Here is a 17,415-nt window from a genome sequence, read left to right on the forward strand (position 1 = left end):
GGTGTTCAAGTAGCCTTTTTAATCTTTTTACCTTTTTGACAATAAGTTTGGTCTTTCAGATCTAAACAAAAAAAGCTTTTTCAAATATTTCATAAACGCACAAACAATTCAAAAGTATTTTTTTATCAGTCCTTTACACAGGACCTCAAGCAAATCCATTATTTGTTATCACTCTTAACATAATATGGTAATGGACGGTAATTTAAAGATAATCACACTATAAAACTTTTTGCAGCTACCCTGAAGGTTTTGGATTGGTGGCACAAAAGGTGCACAACAGGAAATCGTTTCCTCACCTGTTTGGTGCCAAAAGCAGACTCTCCGAAAGCCTCGGCAACGGAGCAGACATTACCACAGGTATGAGCTCCTGAATGCGAGCGTTTATTTACATTCTTGACATTTTCTAACTCTTAAGAAGTTTTGTGAGTCTCAAGAGAGTTCTGAAGAAAACGTGTGTTTCAGATGACAGAGAACTGGTGTCCTTAGTGGAGGCCTGCTGGTCAAAGATCATGACGGAAAGACAACACACACTGGAGGAGACCTATAAGATAGAGATCTCAGCGGGCCACACAGTGCAGACAGGGCCTGTCAGCATGACTGAAATCAGCCCGCTGTGGGAGGAGACGGCACACAAAGCCTGGCTGCTACACGCAGGTGACCTCTCACTCTAATAATAACTGCAGAAAAGATGAGGTACTGGCTCCGTGTCCTCGACATTTATATTTTGTTTGTATGTCTTCTCAGAGTCTCAGAAGAAAAAGCTGGCGAGCGGTTCTCTGACAAAGTTTGACGTGATCAGTAGCGCCGTCCGCTCAGCTTTGGGTAAATCGGACAAAGAGTCAGTCACAGCAGAGGTAAATTACCATTCATTCAGAGTTTCCTTCTTCTGCACAGAGACATGTGTGTCCCTTCGAAAGTGTTGGCCTTCAGGGTGAGCACCTTTTTCCCAAAGTGTCCCCGAGCTCTGTGCCCAAACACTCCTCCCAAAGTCACTGCTGTGTTTGTGCTGTGGGCCGTCCAGCCCTGTGGGGGTGTTTGATTATTTCTTTAAATGGATTTGGATTATCACAGCTGATTGCCCCTGAGTGGGCATAGTAATTGATATCTGTTAGGCCTATCCATGGGAACACTCGCTACAACACACTGTTTGCTTCTGAAGGTTAAAGACGCGTTTATTGTTGTTTTTCCCCCCGAAACACGTGGCCCACATCATTAGTTCCCCCACAACGCTTAAGACGTCGAGCCATCTGGAGCAGGGAGCGGGGACATATTACTCAGGCACACAGGCATGAAATTACCGCGTCTGTGTGTCTGTCTCACCCCCACAAACTGTGTGTGTGTGTTCTTGTTTGTGCGCGTCTCTTGCCGACAGAAATCAGGTTGGCAATTATAGTAGTAGCAATCTGATGAAAACATTATTCATTTGATGTTATTCTTTATCATATCAGTCTTTGACAGGCTATCAGAGAAGGTGATGAATTGTTTTTTCCGTCTGAGATGCAGAGAAGAAGAGGGAGGGACGTGCCTTCTCCCTCTCCCTCTCTCTCTCTCTCTCCCTCGCCGTGCGGTGCAACACTTTGCTCCGTCGCAGCAGCATGCAGCAAATGTTCCAAAAAAGATGATACTCAATCAGTAGTGGTCAGCCGGTCTGCTCATTTTCCATTCATCCTCATGGAGAAACAAGTGACTCATTAATTAATTTCTGGATCATCAACTTACGACCTTTGGTTGGCGAGTCATGAGCTCGTGGGGAGTCTCTCTCCGGTCACTGGATCCATCGTCATGTGTTTCCACAGGGCGCTGCTCATCGTCTCCGAGCCGCAGATATCTACTTTTATGAAGAAGAAAAAATAACCGTCTTAAAGCCGACTGTAGGTAATGAATGAGAATAGAGAGACTGATAGGCAGACTGTGTCCTCAGTCAAGCTTCAGTGCAATTCTTCCAGAGATTTATTTCATCAGCGAATGCAGTTTCCATAATCATATCTGTGTCCTCATATTAGAAAGATAATTAACAGCACTAATGATCACGTTAAGTTCATTACACATTCACTGCCAGCCCAGAATGAAGTTGACATTATGTTGCCTTATCATCAAAGGTGGCGTATTGTTGGGAAGTCATTAAAATGGAAATGAGTGTGATGTTCTGATGTTAATTGCAGAGGGAAGAGATGAGTTATGTATTTAATGCAGCATTTAAAAAGCCAATGAGGTTCCTATCTGCTAAATAGGGTAATTAATGCTATATATTACTTATGTTTGTCCAAATGAAGGAATGAAATTACGAGATGATGACGCTGTCTTGCTGTTTATCTGTCGCAACACGGCTCTAGTCGCAAACTTCATTATTACTCTCTTTTCTGTCTGTAATATTTCTATAATCTCCCCTCAAATTACTCCTTTATTTCTTTCTCGGCACAACTTCTCATTTGGATAGGCAGCCAGTCATTTAGAGAAACAAATTTCTATTCTCCAGGGGGCTTGTCAAAGTTTGTTGTCAACTTTTCCCGCATGGGTTCATGCGGAAATGATGTTGAATTTGTGTGTGTGTGTGTGTGTGTGCATCCCTTTGTATGACTGAAGTATCTGTTTTATTGTTGTACTTGAAATCAATTACCGCGTTCATGTGGTTACAGCACAAAACACGAAATTAGCTCGGTAAATAAGACTCGATAGAAAGAGTTACTGCATGTTCATTCAGTCAATTAAATGGCTTTCCTGGGTCAGCTGTGAAGATGGACACATGTTGTTTCACTAGTCTCTCAGCGAGCACTGCTGTGATGATGGGCTTAATGAAGCAGTTAACAGTCAGAATATGATCCCAGTGTGTCTGCTCAACACGAGCATCCTGCAGTGTCAACACGCTTCGCTTTTTGGGTTTTTCCATTTTTCCTTTTCTTTTCTCTGTTACTCTTACACACATACACGCTTACACACAAAATAAAAGTGCACACTTTTACCTTGCCCCTGACTGTAGCGTGGCTCAGTGATATTAATGTTTATGCAAATTAGATCACACCAACAAATGATTACATTTCCAGACAGGGTTATTGTAGGACTGTAGCCACTAGCTTATTTTGCCCAGTGAATGCAATTTACAACAGATGTAATTATATGAATGCATTGTAATTGCATGAGGAAACAACAATATCATTACGAATCTACAACCTCTGTGAATGTGTCGTGTTGTTTGGTGTGTAACATATGAGTTAGAGGAAGAGTGATTGTGCGTCTCGTTCTTTTCATTGTAGGAGTTTCTGTCATACATGGAGTCACATCGACAAAGAGGCCACAGCATGTTTGAGAAGATGAAGACAAACCACTCACAGGTGTGACAGAGATCTTCCATTAAATGTATATTTAAGTAAATATTGTTTTACAGCTGGGATTGGACTTGTGTTTATTTATGTGTGTTGTATTTCTGCTTGCAAGGTACAAGCCAGTGAGTGGGAGCGAGTCAGCTCAAAGTGGCTGCATGAAGAGTCCGAGCTGCTGAGGGAGAGAGCTATATTCGGACCTGGCCCAGGGGTGCTACTGAGCCGAGATTGGGTGCAAGATGCAGCTGAAGGACCCAACAGGACCAGACTGCGCATCCGCAGAAAAGCTCTGAGGCGATCAAAACGGGTAAAGCTCTTCAGTTTAAAGTGTGACGTGTGTCAATACAGAGGTATTTTAAGTTTTCAGCCTTTAATTGTGCCGTTTGTTGTCACAACAGGTGCAAGGAACATTGTGTCTGAGTTTAAGGACCGGCATGTCTGAGGAGAGCAAAAACCACACAGACGAGGACACGGGTAAAGAAAAGACTCTACCCTCTCTCTTTGTCTAGTACTTTTGAGATCTGAAGTTTTGATGCTTTCCGATGCTGTCAAACATAAAAAAATTTCCAGCACGGGGTATCTCAAAACATTTTGACAAATGTTGGCAATCATACTTTGTGACAGAGCCCAAGATCCTGTGTGAGGTGGGAGCAGAAGCTAAAGAGGAGGAGGAGGAGAGAGGACAGGATTGTGACCATCTGACCTTCTTCCCCGTTCTCAATGAGACTTCGTCTGCCACAGAGAGTCAACGGGAATCTTTAATCCCAGAACCGTGCTCTCAAACATCAGACTGCCCCGGCATACGCAGCATCCTGCAGGAGCTGGACCCTGGAGAGGAGGTACTGTAGCAGAACAGGCAGTGTTGGTATGTTTAGGCTAAAAACAACATGCCTAAACACAAGCACAACTCCTTCTCAGGCTGCTAATATTCACAATCCTAATTATCTGATGTAGACTAAGGGATTCCAATAGCCCAGCGCTGCTATCAGAATTTCATCTTTCCTCATTAGTGTAATGTTTTTATGTCCAGGCCCAGCTCAGCTCTTCTCATTCTTCCAGTGTGTTAGAAAGCAAGGCACATGTTGACAGGGACTCTCATCGCTCCGGCAACCAGCCGCGGCTTTTAATGTTTCTGACAGAAGTATTAATAAAAACAGTAGGAGGTGATGCAAGCTGTCTTACATCCTCTTAGTAAGTGTGTGATGTGTGCGAATGCGTCCTGTTGACTTGCTTCGGTTCAGTGTGTGAGTCCTGCTGAGCTTCCTGTCAAATGAACACAGTCATTAGCTCTGAAAAATGCACACACACGGACTTAGACACACACAAAGGGAGACCCACTCATAATTAGCTTGCCAGCGCCAATAGTGTGATTATGACAGTAATGTGTGTGGGGAGAAATCAATGGTCTGACATTAGGCTCTCAGTCAATAAAAGTCCTCCTTTTCTCTCCTTCTTCCCATCATCAGCTAAATCACCAACAGACTGATAACGCTTATCTGTCCAGAGCACAGTAAAAAGATAAGGAAACAAGTTTATTGTTATGTATTTAATCTTTGATAACAATAAATTTAACTAGTTTTTTTTACTGCCATTGTTGGGAACAGTATGCCTGATGCCAGTTTGTATTCCCCGATGGACGCTGCCATAAAAGCCGATCATGATATAGCTCAATATAAGATTTCTCTGCAATCTAGCTCAGACTCCTTTCTCTTAAATGCTCTCAGACGAGACGACAAGTAATATTATCCATCATGGCGTGACTTTGTGTGCATGCAGACAAGAGGTTCTGATCACTTAGCAGGTTTCCTATTGTGTGTGTGGCAGTGATTAATACTCCTAATAATGACCAGGCCTGCTCCTCTCCTCCTCCACCCAGAGTGTGACTCCGTGTCGGGGGGGCTGGGCAGTCTGATTTGATTAGTATAAATTGTGAGGGCCCTTCGGGTATGTTGGGGCCCCATATGTTTTTTGGGGCCTGTGTCCCAGGGGGGCTGCAGAAGGGCCAACACAGGGAAGACGGCCAGGTGCACACACTCACTGTGCAATGAGGGGAGACAATAGAATTAGCCACACATTATCCCGACGCAGTTAGCATTAGCTACGACCTGCGCTGAAAGCGGCATGTGGGTCCACTTTGGCTCTGGATGAAACACACTGTCACACAGCTGAAAAGGGTGGGCGGGGTCTCCTCCTCCCCATCAATCAGCTCTGATAATGAAGTGTTCAACTGTGTCTTTTTAATAATGATTAGAATATGTGATTAAAATGATCAATCAAGTAAAGCCTGAAGTGCCTGTGACGCTGCCATGTCATGTCCCAGGAGAGAAAAGTGCTGATGTGTATTGTGCCTCTCACATACGGTTTAATGTGTATCTCTATCTCTCTCTCTCTCTCGCTCTCTCTCTCTCTCGCTCTCTGTGTTTGTAGGTAAAGGCTAAGATGTGTGTAGTAATGGCGAGCGGCCTCAGAGTGACAGAGGGGGTGCTGCTGTTCGGGAAGGAGAGCGTGCTCTTGTGTGAGGGATTCACTCTCAGTCCTGCTGGAGACGTTTGCTGCAGAGAACACCACCCCAGCAGGTAGAGCCATTACAGCAAACATGCAGTGCGATGAGCCTCGATAAGCTTTCTTAGCTGCAGAGGTCTAAATGTTACATAAAAGCACAGGACAAAAAACATTTAGACACATAAAACAAGACAGTACTTTATTATTTTATTTTTTTTAAGAGTGAAATGTACTTATTGTACATAAAATAAATTAAAGAAGGGTGATTATCAAACTCAGTGTGCAACATGTTGGTTTGGAAATATAAAAGCATCTTTTAAATGTAAGAAGCAGAAAGTTCAGACATTTGGGTTTAAAAGGTTTCAGAAAAATGACGACTCATGAAGAGGTAAATGAGACTTTTACGGTTAAGTCAACAAAGACTGGACTTCATTAATTCTCTCGTGTGCTCAGTTGTCTTAAATGTCTCATCTATCATCTTTTGTGCCTCAGTGTGAGGGATTCCTTTATCTCCAGCATGCTGAGTAAAGAGCAGCTGACGGTCCGGTGCAGACACTGGCCCTACGAGGACATCAAGGAGGCCCGCTTCATGCGTTTCCTGTTAGAGGTCAGACATCGACACCATGCAGCGGATGCCTTGTTTAACATTCATTTTCGATTTAAATCACGTTTACACTGGATCTATTTGGATAATATTTAAATTATTTGTTACTTTACCTTTTAGATCATGCTCTTTTGTCTGCATGTGTGTTTATTTTGTGTTGTTTGTTTTGTGAAAGTTAATTAAGAACTGAGAATGAACTTGTCTGTTTATATTTCTGAGTCATCCAAAGACAATAAACCCAATGAGTTGTCCTGTAGGAGTTTTGATTGGGCGGCATACTAAATCTAGTGTTTAAAGGGAGCGGAGCGGAGACAAACCAGAGACAAAACTACAGACACAGATAATTCTACTTAAATGTCTTGAGTTACAAGATCTCCTCTTTGCCTCTGTGTTACTTTCAGGATAATGCTATCGAGGTCTTCATGAAAACTGGGCATTCAGCCTTCCTGGTGTTTGTGAATAGAGACCATGTTTCTGCGTATAAAAGGTATCACATTAACATACCTGAGACTTTATGTTAAAAAAAAAGTTATGTATGTGTTTTTAAATACGCTTCTGAATCACATGCTGATTGTTTCCCTGTGCAGGTTGTGCATGGTGGTGCCAGCATTAAAAGGCAGAGGGGTTGCTGAGGTCATTGCAAATGCCAGGTAAGAGTCCCAATGTGGTCTTCTTCATAAATCTTTATTTAATCTTAAACACAGAAAACACAATAAGGTAGATGTGTGATATCAATTCAGTGAAACATTCAATGTGCTGCTGCTTAACACTCTGAAACTTTCCAAATGAACCAAAAACGATGCGAGGAGACGATGCCAGCGTTGTCTGTGTCCTTTTATCTGACTTGCACCGCTGACTCCCGCTGTGAGCTGATTGGCTGTTTGTTCGAGAGTCAACTGCCGTGTCTTTGGTCATCACAAATATTAAATCTGAATGGGGCTCCAATTGAAGGTTAGATAGATAGATAGATAGATAGATAGATAGATAGATAGATAGATAGATAGATAGATAGATAGATAGATAGATAGATACTTTATTGATCCCGAGGGAAATTCAAGGCATTCAGTAGCAGTATATAGACAGGCAGGACACAAGACATTAGTTACAATACACACCCGCTGTCCCCCTCCCCTCTGTATACAATAATCCCCAAACAAGATTTAGCAGCCCCTATGTGACTAAGAGTAAACGTAATTACAGATTGAACCTGTGCAGTTAACATGAGCATTAGACTTAAACTTATATAGCATAAATATACATAACCTGTGAAGGAGAGAAACACATGTGCTGATTAAAAGAGACCTGTAAACAGTTAAAGAGCCTTAGAAACAAAAAGTGCTGACCTTCTAGAAACTAGTGTTGTTTGTGCATGTACAGTGGTGTTAAAACCTGCAGCTCCTTCTTCAAATGACTGACTTCAGTTCCACTTTCTTTATTCTCCACACGTCCTGATTGACTTTGGCCACTGAGTTAGGCACCATGAGTCCTTCATAAGTATTTTTCCTTTTTTCCTCACACATGTCACCATCTCCTCCTCCTCCTCCTCTTCTTCTCCCTCCTGCTTTCATCTCTGTCTGTCCTTTACATCTCTTCAAGCAGTTTCCGCACAGGTTGTTTTTGTGGACCAGGAACACTTCTTCCTTGGGTTCAGATTTTTCCTTTAACATCTCCTCAATGTCTACCTGAGTATTCGACAGAGGATTTCTCTTAGTATTCACCTTATTGAGGTTATGCAGCTCTTTCACAAACTCTGGTATCTTGGTGAAGAGGTTATCAAACAGGCCTAACTCCTGGAGAGCGTCCAGAGCTGCCATGGTGGGGGGCAGGGTGTCCAGCCGGTTCAAACCCAGATTGAGACTCTTAAGGCCAGCTAAAGATCCCAAAGTGGAGGGTAAACCTGCCGATGTGAGGCAGTTGTTGGAGAGGTTTAGGTGCGTCAGTCCCACGAGGTTGCCGATGGACTCGGGCACAGCCTCCAGTTTGTTGCTGTGTAGATCGAGCCATCTGAGTGATGAGAAGCTCCCGATGTTATCTGGGAGTTTCCGGATCATGTTGCGACTGAGATCCAACTCGTCCACGTTGGTGAGTTTGAGTATACACTGAGGGAAAGTGATTATTCCCATCTTGCTGAGGGTGAGTCTGCGCCGTCCTTCTTGGGTCATGCGTATCGCCTTTTTGGCGATCTTGAGGGTCACCTTTGTCCCTTTAGCTCCTTTGCCTTTGGGCATGGCACTGAAACGCACAGTAAATAAATGTTCAGTTTAACATCATTTTGAGATGAGCCTCTTTTTTTTTGTGTTGATCTGCCCCAAGAGCCTGTCCAAGCTACACCACCACACAGCGCGATAGCATATAGATGTGCTGTGTGCGTGTTTATGTGTAAGTATGTGTGTAAGGCTGATTTATTCAAGGGCTTATGTATGGCCCGGGGCAGCAGTGAAAGCATGCTCTCTGAGGTATCAGTGCCTGAGTGGTGTGTGCGCCTTTCTCTGAGAACGCACACGTGTGTGTCGCAGGGTTGTGCGTGCTCACCCAGTGTTGCCCATGGGTGTATTTAAGAGCACCACTCTCTAATTAAGGCTAATGCAGGGGAACAATAGGAGAGAGGCGACACTGGTTAATACAGCAGAAACAAATGAGTGCGGATGCTCCTTCCACGTTCAACTGATTGAGCTGTTTAGCTCTTTTCAGGCCGAGACAGTGTGTGTGTGTGTGTGTGTGCGTGTGTGTGTGCGTGTGTGTGTCTATGTGTGCGTGTCGACATACATAGATGTACTGTACTACAGTGCACAAAGAGTCAAATCAGGACTTTGATAAATGATAGTTTGGAGGTATATGGTGTGTGATGAGGGTTTCGCTCTTCTCCCCACCCTGTCTCAAAGAGCAATGTGTGTGTGTGTGTGTGTGTGTGTGTGTGTGTGTGTTTGTGTCTGTGTTACACCCCAAGGCCCTCTCTCGCCTCATTCATCATCCTCAGGATGAGAGAGGTTATCCACTGGTGCTTGTTCCTATTATAACCTCCTATAGAAAAACTATTGCATGAAATTATTGCCTGCAATTAGATAACACATCCTGGGCCAAATGCAATGATTGATTTAGTGTAGTTTTACAGAACAATGTGGTCAGGAGTTATTGGACAGGAGGAGGTGTTATTGGTGTTAGGAACAGTGCACTAAGAGTCACCTCACGACGTATTCAATGAGCAGCCTGTGAGGAAAATACATACAGCTCTAAATCATTTGTAAAAAAAGAAGAAAAAAATCTTTGCATTTTTCAGATATATTTCTTACATTAACAGATGTCACCTGTGACGGAGGCACACAGAGCTTACTTCTCTTATTCAGTCTGTGTTCGATCCTCGTTTTTACTTATTTCTACTGCTCAGCACCAGTAAGTATATATCATAGTTTAAACTGCTGCTGTTTGAGCAAAGGGAATTAAGCAGAATCCTACAGAATAATTAAAGGATGTAGAATGAAATGTTTTGTTCATTAAAGAAAAACTCTTTCCCCTCCATGAAAAAATATATTTTTTACACATTTACAGGCAGGGTTGTTTTCCACAGATCCACTTTTTAAGATTATGTTTGAAATTGCTAGCTTTTTAAAAGATTATCAATCCTGCCTTTAAGTGTCTTACAGGGCTGACATTGTAAATGTAACTGTCCAGGATCTTGGCTTGCCTGCTTTTAGGCCGAGTTGTTTTCATGGTAGTCGCTCCGCCTTCTCTATTTTGATTACGTTCACATTTTAAATCATTAATGACGTACTCACTGTACCTTCCCTGGAGTTGTTGTAATCAAGTAAATGTCTCCAGCTATAGAGAAACACAGCAAGCTGTGGCTCCTGTGAGCCGGCCATTTTTCTCAAAGCCTCTCACTTCTGTGTGTGAAGAGAAAACTCCATTAGTGTAGTCACAATGGTAAAATAAAACACACCTTAAAACTGGACTCAGAATGTCGAAGTCGTGCACAAAAACACATCGTAATCCTGTCTGATGAAATGGAGAGATGAAGAGAAGATCAGGAAAGCACAGTTTGTGTGGATCAACATTTCCCTCAGCTCCCGACAGCAAACAGGGAAAGTCAAGGTTCCTCTTGTTTAATAGTGTTACTTAGCAACCGGGGCGCCAGGACTTTATTGCTATGTTAGTGGCCACAGAGGGGGAAGAGATTTCATGAGCGGTTTAATGTTTTCTCACTCTGGATTAAACAGGTTTAGATCGATGTGAATGTAAAGATGTGTTTGGATGTTAATTCATCCAAAAACAAAACCTGGTGTTTTGACGGAGCAGCGTCTCTACTCAGTAGTTTGCAAGAGAGCAGCTGTAAAGTGCCTGTTAAAGGGATTTCTCAACTTACTCAAGACTTTGAACAAAAAGCTGACTTAAAAAAAACAAACAGCTAGAGAGGAACATTATGTTTATTTTAGCAGTAGAGCAGAACATGCTTTAACGATCAACTTTATTTACATAACCCCTTTCTTAGCAAGAATGCAAAATCCTCCACAAATACTGAAAAAGATTTAAAAGCAACAGGGGAAAAAAGACATAAAACTTTAAGGGTTAAACGCAGGATAAAAACAGCTGATAATGAAGAGCCTTCTTCACACACAGGAGGAAGAAGGACACTAAAACCTCTCTTGTTTGTTGTAAGGCCATTAAAAGCTCTTAAAGGTTTTTAAAATCCATAAAATCTTAAAGTCAATATCTTAGAAAACTATCAGCGCGTGTAAGCCGAGAAGCACAGGAGCGACGTTCTGCCCGTTAAACATCCAGCACATTTAGCAGAGATCACTTTTATTACGATCCAGCGCTTTATAAATAACATCCATTGATTTAGATCAGACCAAAATCTCTTCAAGATTATTAGCTTTCAGTTTGATGTTGTTGTGTAGTCTTTACAGTTTTTGTTCCTCTTTGACTTTAATCCCTTACCTCCACTGGTCTTTTAAAGAAAAATATCACTGTAGTCTCTTCTTTAGAGGCTCACTTCTTTGATAGAGATTCATCAGACGAGTTACAGCGTTTCTATACTTTCCTTTTTAACTCACCGTGTGCTACACCTCTACTCATAATGTATGTGTCCTGCTGTGGCTCACCTTATAGTCCCGTAACTGCTCTTACAGCTGTGTACACAAAATCTGTTTCCCTCACTCAACTCCTGCTTCAGGAATCTGTTGTGTTACATTTCCACACTGGTTGCCAGGCAACAGGGCAAGCAAAATAACTGTGTTGCTAGGCACTGCTCATATCAGTGATCAGCTAACTCAAAAGTTTCCTTTTTTTTGTGTGACTGTTTTAGGAAGACTCCAGTGGTTGAAAAGACGGCCCTGGTTAAATGGCAGGTAATGCAATAAACACGTGCACAACACCAACATCATATATCTTTATTTGTTTTTGTGTGTTTGATTTTTCTTTGCTCACAGATTGACTTCTAACTCTTTGTAGAAGTAGAACTACAAACCCTGTTTGTAGTGATATTCCTGTGTTTTGTGAAGTGGTTGTCTCCATTATACAACTCTTTTTTTTTTTTTCTTTTTTTTTTTTTTTACAGAGAGGGGAAATCAGTAACTTTGAGTACTTGATGCATCTGAACACCCTCGCTGGGAGGACGTACAATGACCTCATGCAGTACCCAGTCTTCCCCTGGGTCCTCGCTGACTACCGTTCAGAGGTGACATCTCACACAATGACACATTTGTGCTTAACACTCGGACGGTATATTGGCACGGTAATAAACGCTTTACAAAGTTTTGGTTCAACTTTTCCCTTGACAGACACTTGATCTGTCGAATCCAGCAACTTTCCGTGACCTGTCGAAGCCAATGGGAGCTCAGACAGAGAAACGGAAACAAAAGTTCATTGAGAGATATGAAGAAGTGGAGAACACAGAGCACGAGGGTATGTATTCATCTTTGTCCTTTTTTTTTTTTTTTTTCACTCTAGTGTTGTTAAACTCAAAACCGGTCTCAGAATCGAAAGCATTTTCACTCTTGTCTCGGTCTCTGCAGACTCCACATTTTAAATCAACATCAGTCAAGACCAGCACTGAAAGTTTATTTTGTTTGTTTTACTCTGCAGGAGATTTGTCAGCACGCTGCCACTACTGCACCCACTACTCCTCGGCCATCATCGTGGCCTCCTTCCTCGTCAGGATGGAGCCGTTTTCACACACCTTCAGGACACTGCAGGTGAGGCTGTGGACACCAAACTCCTTGTCCCTAAAGGAATAGGGGGATATTTGAAATGATTGGTCTGTGGGGATTTTGGGATGTCAGTTTAGCGTTGAATTTTTGAAAACCTTTTGTCTTGATGAAAACACTTCAATAGTTTGTGTCCGTAGTTAGCCTTTATTTTTTAGGAGGCCATTAACAAAATTAAAAATGAGAATCACCATTTCAATTTCTGTACAAAAATGGCATTTTCATCTGCGGTATCTCGGCAGGTCACATTCAGCATGTATCCTAAAACAACACTGGATTACGGGTCTGAGTTTTTAGTTTTGAAAAAAAGAGCAGCAGCTGCAGAATAAACGAGCTACAGACATGAAACAGAGCGTACATGTCTCTGAGTCACAGAGCAGAAAAAGCATCTGCAAACCCACCTGAGGTTAACACTCTGAATACAATCATTGCTCAGAACTGCAGCTTGTGTCTTACGTTTTCTGGACTAATGAAAGAAATTCTCATTTATTGTGTTCGATCCCCAGCTCTCGCTGCCACACGTGTCCTCGGGAACATAACCCCAAGTTGCTCCTGCTGCTTTGTTTGTGGCATGTTGTGGTGTATGAATGGGATTAGTTAATGATTAATTACACAGCAGCCTCTACCCTCAGTGTGTGAGTGTGGAGGTGTGAACCTGCGGTGGAAAACACTTTGAAAAGTCAGAAGACTTTAAAAGAATTATACAAGCTCAAGCCCATTAAAATATCCTCTGAAAAGGAGCTGTTTTCTCCTTTTCCAGAGCTTGTTTTTGTATGAAAGCAGATTACAGAAAGATTTTAATATATATGCAAATAATTACAGAAAGCACCTAAAAGCAGCCAAAGCAAATAGCCACACATTTACCAATTTACAATACAGCATCCAATTGATTATAATGAAAAGGCATGCATATTTGATACTCAGAATAAAGCAATAAAGATGTTAGTCTGGTGAATTACAGCTCCTTTTTTTACATCTTTGAAGCACATAACAGCCGTGTAGTAATATCCATAACTGGATTTACATCTCTAACCCAGTTTAGCACGATATATGCTATTTTCATTCATTGAGGTAATTGTTTTACTCTAAATTACATTCTCTCTCACGAGGTTTCCTTCGTAGATTATGGAATTTTAAAGAAAGATGAAAAGCTTCCCTCAAAGAGCAGCTGCAAATATTTCCTGCTTACATAATGCAATGAAGATGATAAAATATGGTTCTCTCCACCGAATCAGGCGGACGACTTTATTAACATGCCGATCGCAAAGTTTGGTTCCACAACACGCTGTGTCTCGTCTCCACACAGGGAGGGTTTGATATCCCCGAGCGCATGTTCTACAGCGTGAAGAAGGAGTGGGAGTCGGCCTCCAGAGACAACATGAGCGACGTCAGAGAGCTGATCCCAGAGTTCTTCTACCTGCCGGACTTCCTGCTCAACTCCAACCACATCCAGCTGGGTCAGACATCAAACAATCCTCTTTTTATTGAATGAAAGAATACATCTCTGTAAAGACGTTTCCCTTCTGAAACCTTTTTTTGAGTTATGTCCTCCTGAAGGAAAATGATCAAAGCACTGTTAAACTCTTTGTTCTCCTTGTTCACAAATCCCATGAAAGATCCACAACTTTGCATTATCCTCCGTGAACACAGAGACACGTTCAGTGATCAGAGGTTGTTTACAACGTTTGATAGAAGAAAATCAAGAAACACATCGGTCAGTGACACAGTGTGGCTTATTGATGTGTTTTTGGACATACATGTCTTCAGGCTGTATGGAGGACGGTACCACTCTGGGAGACGTGGAGCTGCCTCCGTGGGCCAAAGATGACCCCCAGGAGTTCATTAGAGTCCATCGAGAGGTCAGTGACACCGGCCGCACCGAGCCTGCCTCGTACACAGAGGCTCTTTTCCCACAAGACCTGGTAGTGTTTATCAATACGAGCGGTTGTATTTACACGGATAATGTTAGAGCGTCTTTCACAAGTATCCACTGTAATCGTGTTGATTGCGCTCTTTATTTTCTCTGCCACAGAGTGAGAGACAGATCTTATTCACGACAGCAGCGGTCCTCTCTCAAAGCCATCGTGTCCCATCGACCCTTTCAGAACTCGCTTTCTTCCACAACAGTGTTCAGATTCATTTTGTTATCAAAGAAATACATGAAAAGGCTTTTTATCTGCTGTTCAGATGACGGACGCTGAAGAACAAAACGGCCATTTAACACAAGACTCCTCATTTCTCTAAATGTCTTTTTATCTGCCTGAATAATCAATTTTCTTTCTTTCTTTCTTTCTTTCTTTCTTTCTTTCTTTCTTTCTTTCTTTCTTTCTTTCTTTCTTTCTTTCTTTCTTTCTTTCTTTCTCTCTTTCTTTCTTTCTTTCTCTCTTTCTCTTTCTCTTTCTCTTTCTCTTTCTCTTTCTCTTTCTCTTTGTATCTGTATTTTATTTGTTTCTTTTTCACTTTTCTTTTTTCTACTTTTTTGTTTTCTTTCTCTCTTTCAGTCTGCTCTTTTTTACTTTCACTCTGCCTTTCTATTTAATGTCTGTCCACTTGTTCCTGAGTCATTTTTCTTCTCTTATCATCTTTTTTTTCTGCCATTTCATCTCTGCCTTTTTTTTTTTTTTTTTTTTCTTTTTGCTTCATGTCTGTCTGTCTTTCTTTAATTCACATTGTGTGTCAGGTTTTCATATCTCTCTCTTCTTCTCTCTCTGTTCCTCTTCATTCTTCCGTGTGACTTTCCCTTTTTCTGTTCCTGGGGCATCTAAGACGGTTATCACTCTGTAATCTACTGAACTACTCATATTGCCCACCATTCTCATAAAATTAGGGACTTTAGAAGATTGTTTTTTTCTCCCATAGACAAATTAACTCAGAACAATATATCCTCGTTATGATGTTTTTTTGTGTGATGTGTTTTCGGTTTCCTGATATTCCAGGATGGGTTTATTATCCTTGGATGCAGGGATACACATGCTGGTCATAATGCCCACTTTTCCTTATTTACTCTTCAAAACCAATCTCTTGCTAATTCTGCCCAAATTATTCTTTAACTCAAACATGGATATATGCTCATAACACTGCTCGGCTGTTCTCGACTTCTTACTCTGCCTGAGTAATCTGATTGGTTGTGCATTCTCGTAGAAGTTTCTTTTCTTTCTTCACTCTTATATTAACAGTTTGACTGATGGTTTTGGTTCCTCTGTAATAACACTGCTCACTGCTGTATTTTAAGAGTGCACAGTGCAGGTATAGTACTTTTCTAATATTGACTCTGTGGTCTTAGTTTGCGCGACAATTTCCTGCTCTGTTTCCCTAAGGCCTTGGAAAGTGACTATGTGAGCTCCCACCTCCACCTGTGGATCGACCTGATTTTCGGGTACCGACAACAAGGCCCTGCTGCTGTAGAGAGCGTGAACACGTACCATCCTTACTTCTACGCTCAGAGCGGCAGGAAGGACGCTCAGGATCCAATCATTAAGAGCACAATACTGGGATATGTCAGCAACTTTGGCCAGGTTCCCAAACAGGTAAAAACACATTGTGGGAGAGATGCGTCAATATTATTACTTCCTTTCATGATCCTGTAAGAATGATCTTTGTTTTTTGTTTTTTTTATAGCTCTTCACTAAGCCACATCCTCCTCGCAGTGGCTCCAAGAAAGACGGAGCATCACCTCAACAGCCAACTCCATTTTTCTTCAAACTGGATAAAATGAGGACCACAGCGCAGCCGTTCAGAGGTACGGCTCGTCTGAACCTTCAAGGGATTCGCAGAGTCGCAGAAGTCGCAGAGTGGCTCAGGACAGATCTTTACAAAAACATCCAAAAGAAAATACAAAATACATTTAACCCTTTATTTACAATGAAGATGATCAGTGAATTATACTGTATGGACATATAGAATAATTACGAGGCAGTGTGACCACCCTGTACTTTTCTCTCCTGCTGATCATAGAAGGAGAACTGAGAACTATTTCAGTTTAACATCCTGACCCCGCCCAATACCTGTGTGACCTCCCCAATTAATAAGATGATTTATATGATTTATACTTTTCATATACTTTTTCAATTCACTCTTGGCTCCTACAGTACAGCACTTGTTTGACTTTTTATTTCATTGAACCTTTCAACAAAACGTCAGTCAAAAAGATTGACACCACGTTTAATGTCTGTGCACTGAAAATGAGGATGCAATCAAACGATGGATAGCTGAGCTGACTGCAAAGACGTGAAACTAAACGGCACTTCTCAAGCTTGTTTTCGCTCTTTGATCGTCTACACACATTCATTGATGTAGTTAACCATCGAGTTTTCAGGTTGCTGAGAGATGCATTTTTTCTGTGTGGACATAAACAAGTTAGATTTTAAGAATCATAAATACGTAATTAATCCACATGGGGAACTCCGGGCATGAAGGTGCTCATTTTTAAATACTGAAGCATTCGGGAGAAATCAACGGCAACAAAGGAAGATAAAACTGATCTAAATGATCCATTAACAATGGATGCAAATAAAAATAAACTACAATAAAAACAACAAGGCATTAAAAACAGATGTGTCCAAACAGCTGGATCAAAATAGCTATTTCAGGCTTAAAAAACAGAATTCCACCGTTTGTTCTCGCCTTCATTCGCCGATATTTTGCATCATCGTTTCTTCTTTAATGTCTTCACAATATTTGATGTCAGTTATTATATATACAATGTTGTTGGGTCTGAAGGGAATCGTTAAAACGGAGCGAGCATGTCCATAGATTAATTTACTGTATGGAAGGCGATATCTGTTAGAGC

General features: G+C 41.6%; 2 protein-coding genes across 10 annotated transcripts in view; one reads left to right on the forward strand and one right to left on the reverse strand.

Moving 5' to 3' along the window:
- Window positions 1-17,415, forward strand: part of wdfy4 (WDFY family member 4) — a 44,674-nt gene that overhangs the window by 22,799 nt on the left and 4,460 nt on the right. For all 5 annotated transcript variants that reach the window (XM_079363421.1, XM_079363419.1, XM_079363422.1 and 2 more), the window contains 19 exons: window positions 236-357; window positions 463-654; window positions 745-854; window positions 3,252-3,329; window positions 3,433-3,624; window positions 3,716-3,791; window positions 3,942-4,156; window positions 5,745-5,893; window positions 6,312-6,426; window positions 6,825-6,910; window positions 7,011-7,073; window positions 11,726-11,768; window positions 11,978-12,097; window positions 12,201-12,324; window positions 12,505-12,614; window positions 13,933-14,083; window positions 14,394-14,485; window positions 15,944-16,153; window positions 16,245-16,365. In XM_079363421.1, coding sequence (XP_079219547.1) covers window positions 236-357; window positions 463-654; window positions 745-854; window positions 3,252-3,329; window positions 3,433-3,624; window positions 3,716-3,791; window positions 3,942-4,156; window positions 5,745-5,893; window positions 6,312-6,426; window positions 6,825-6,910; window positions 7,011-7,073; window positions 11,726-11,768; window positions 11,978-12,097; window positions 12,201-12,324; window positions 12,505-12,614; window positions 13,933-14,083; window positions 14,394-14,485; window positions 15,944-16,153; window positions 16,245-16,365 — 2,369 coding nt within the window. The remainder of the gene's footprint in view (window positions 1-235; window positions 358-462; window positions 655-744; window positions 855-3,251; window positions 3,330-3,432; window positions 3,625-3,715; window positions 3,792-3,941; window positions 4,157-5,744; window positions 5,894-6,311; window positions 6,427-6,824; window positions 6,911-7,010; window positions 7,074-11,725; window positions 11,769-11,977; window positions 12,098-12,200; window positions 12,325-12,504; window positions 12,615-13,932; window positions 14,084-14,393; window positions 14,486-15,943; window positions 16,154-16,244; window positions 16,366-17,415) is intronic.
- On the reverse strand, window positions 7,092-11,696 carry lrrc18a (leucine rich repeat containing 18a). 5 transcript variants are annotated; one of them, XM_079363439.1, is made up of 3 exons: window positions 11,523-11,696; window positions 7,813-8,655; window positions 7,092-7,352 (listed from the first exon to the last, which is right to left on the reverse strand). In XM_079363439.1, exon 2 carries the CDS (start codon window positions 8,649-8,651, stop codon window positions 7,827-7,829), a length of 825 nt encoding a protein of 274 aa, XP_079219565.1. In that variant the 5' UTR covers window positions 8,652-8,655; window positions 11,523-11,696; the 3' UTR covers window positions 7,092-7,352; window positions 7,813-7,826. The 5 variants fall into 5 exon arrangements, 4 of the variants coding, with proteins under 4 accessions (XP_079219565.1, XP_079219562.1, XP_079219563.1 ...); XM_079363436.1 differs by having other exon boundaries at window positions 7,092-8,655; XM_079363437.1 differs by lacking the exon at window positions 11,523-11,696 and adding an exon at window positions 11,359-11,487 and having other exon boundaries at window positions 7,092-8,655.

The sequence above is a fragment of the Symphodus melops genome, assembly GCF_947650265.1.
Source record: "Symphodus melops genome assembly, chromosome: 15".
In the NCBI taxonomy this organism is placed as follows: domain Eukaryota; kingdom Metazoa; phylum Chordata; class Actinopteri; order Labriformes; family Labridae; genus Symphodus; species Symphodus melops.

Coding starts and splice junctions, on each gene's coding strand:
- lrrc18a (XM_079363439.1), bottom strand. CDS start 8,651: ATGCCCAAAGGCAAAGGAGCTAAAGGGACAAAGGTGACCCTCAAGATC.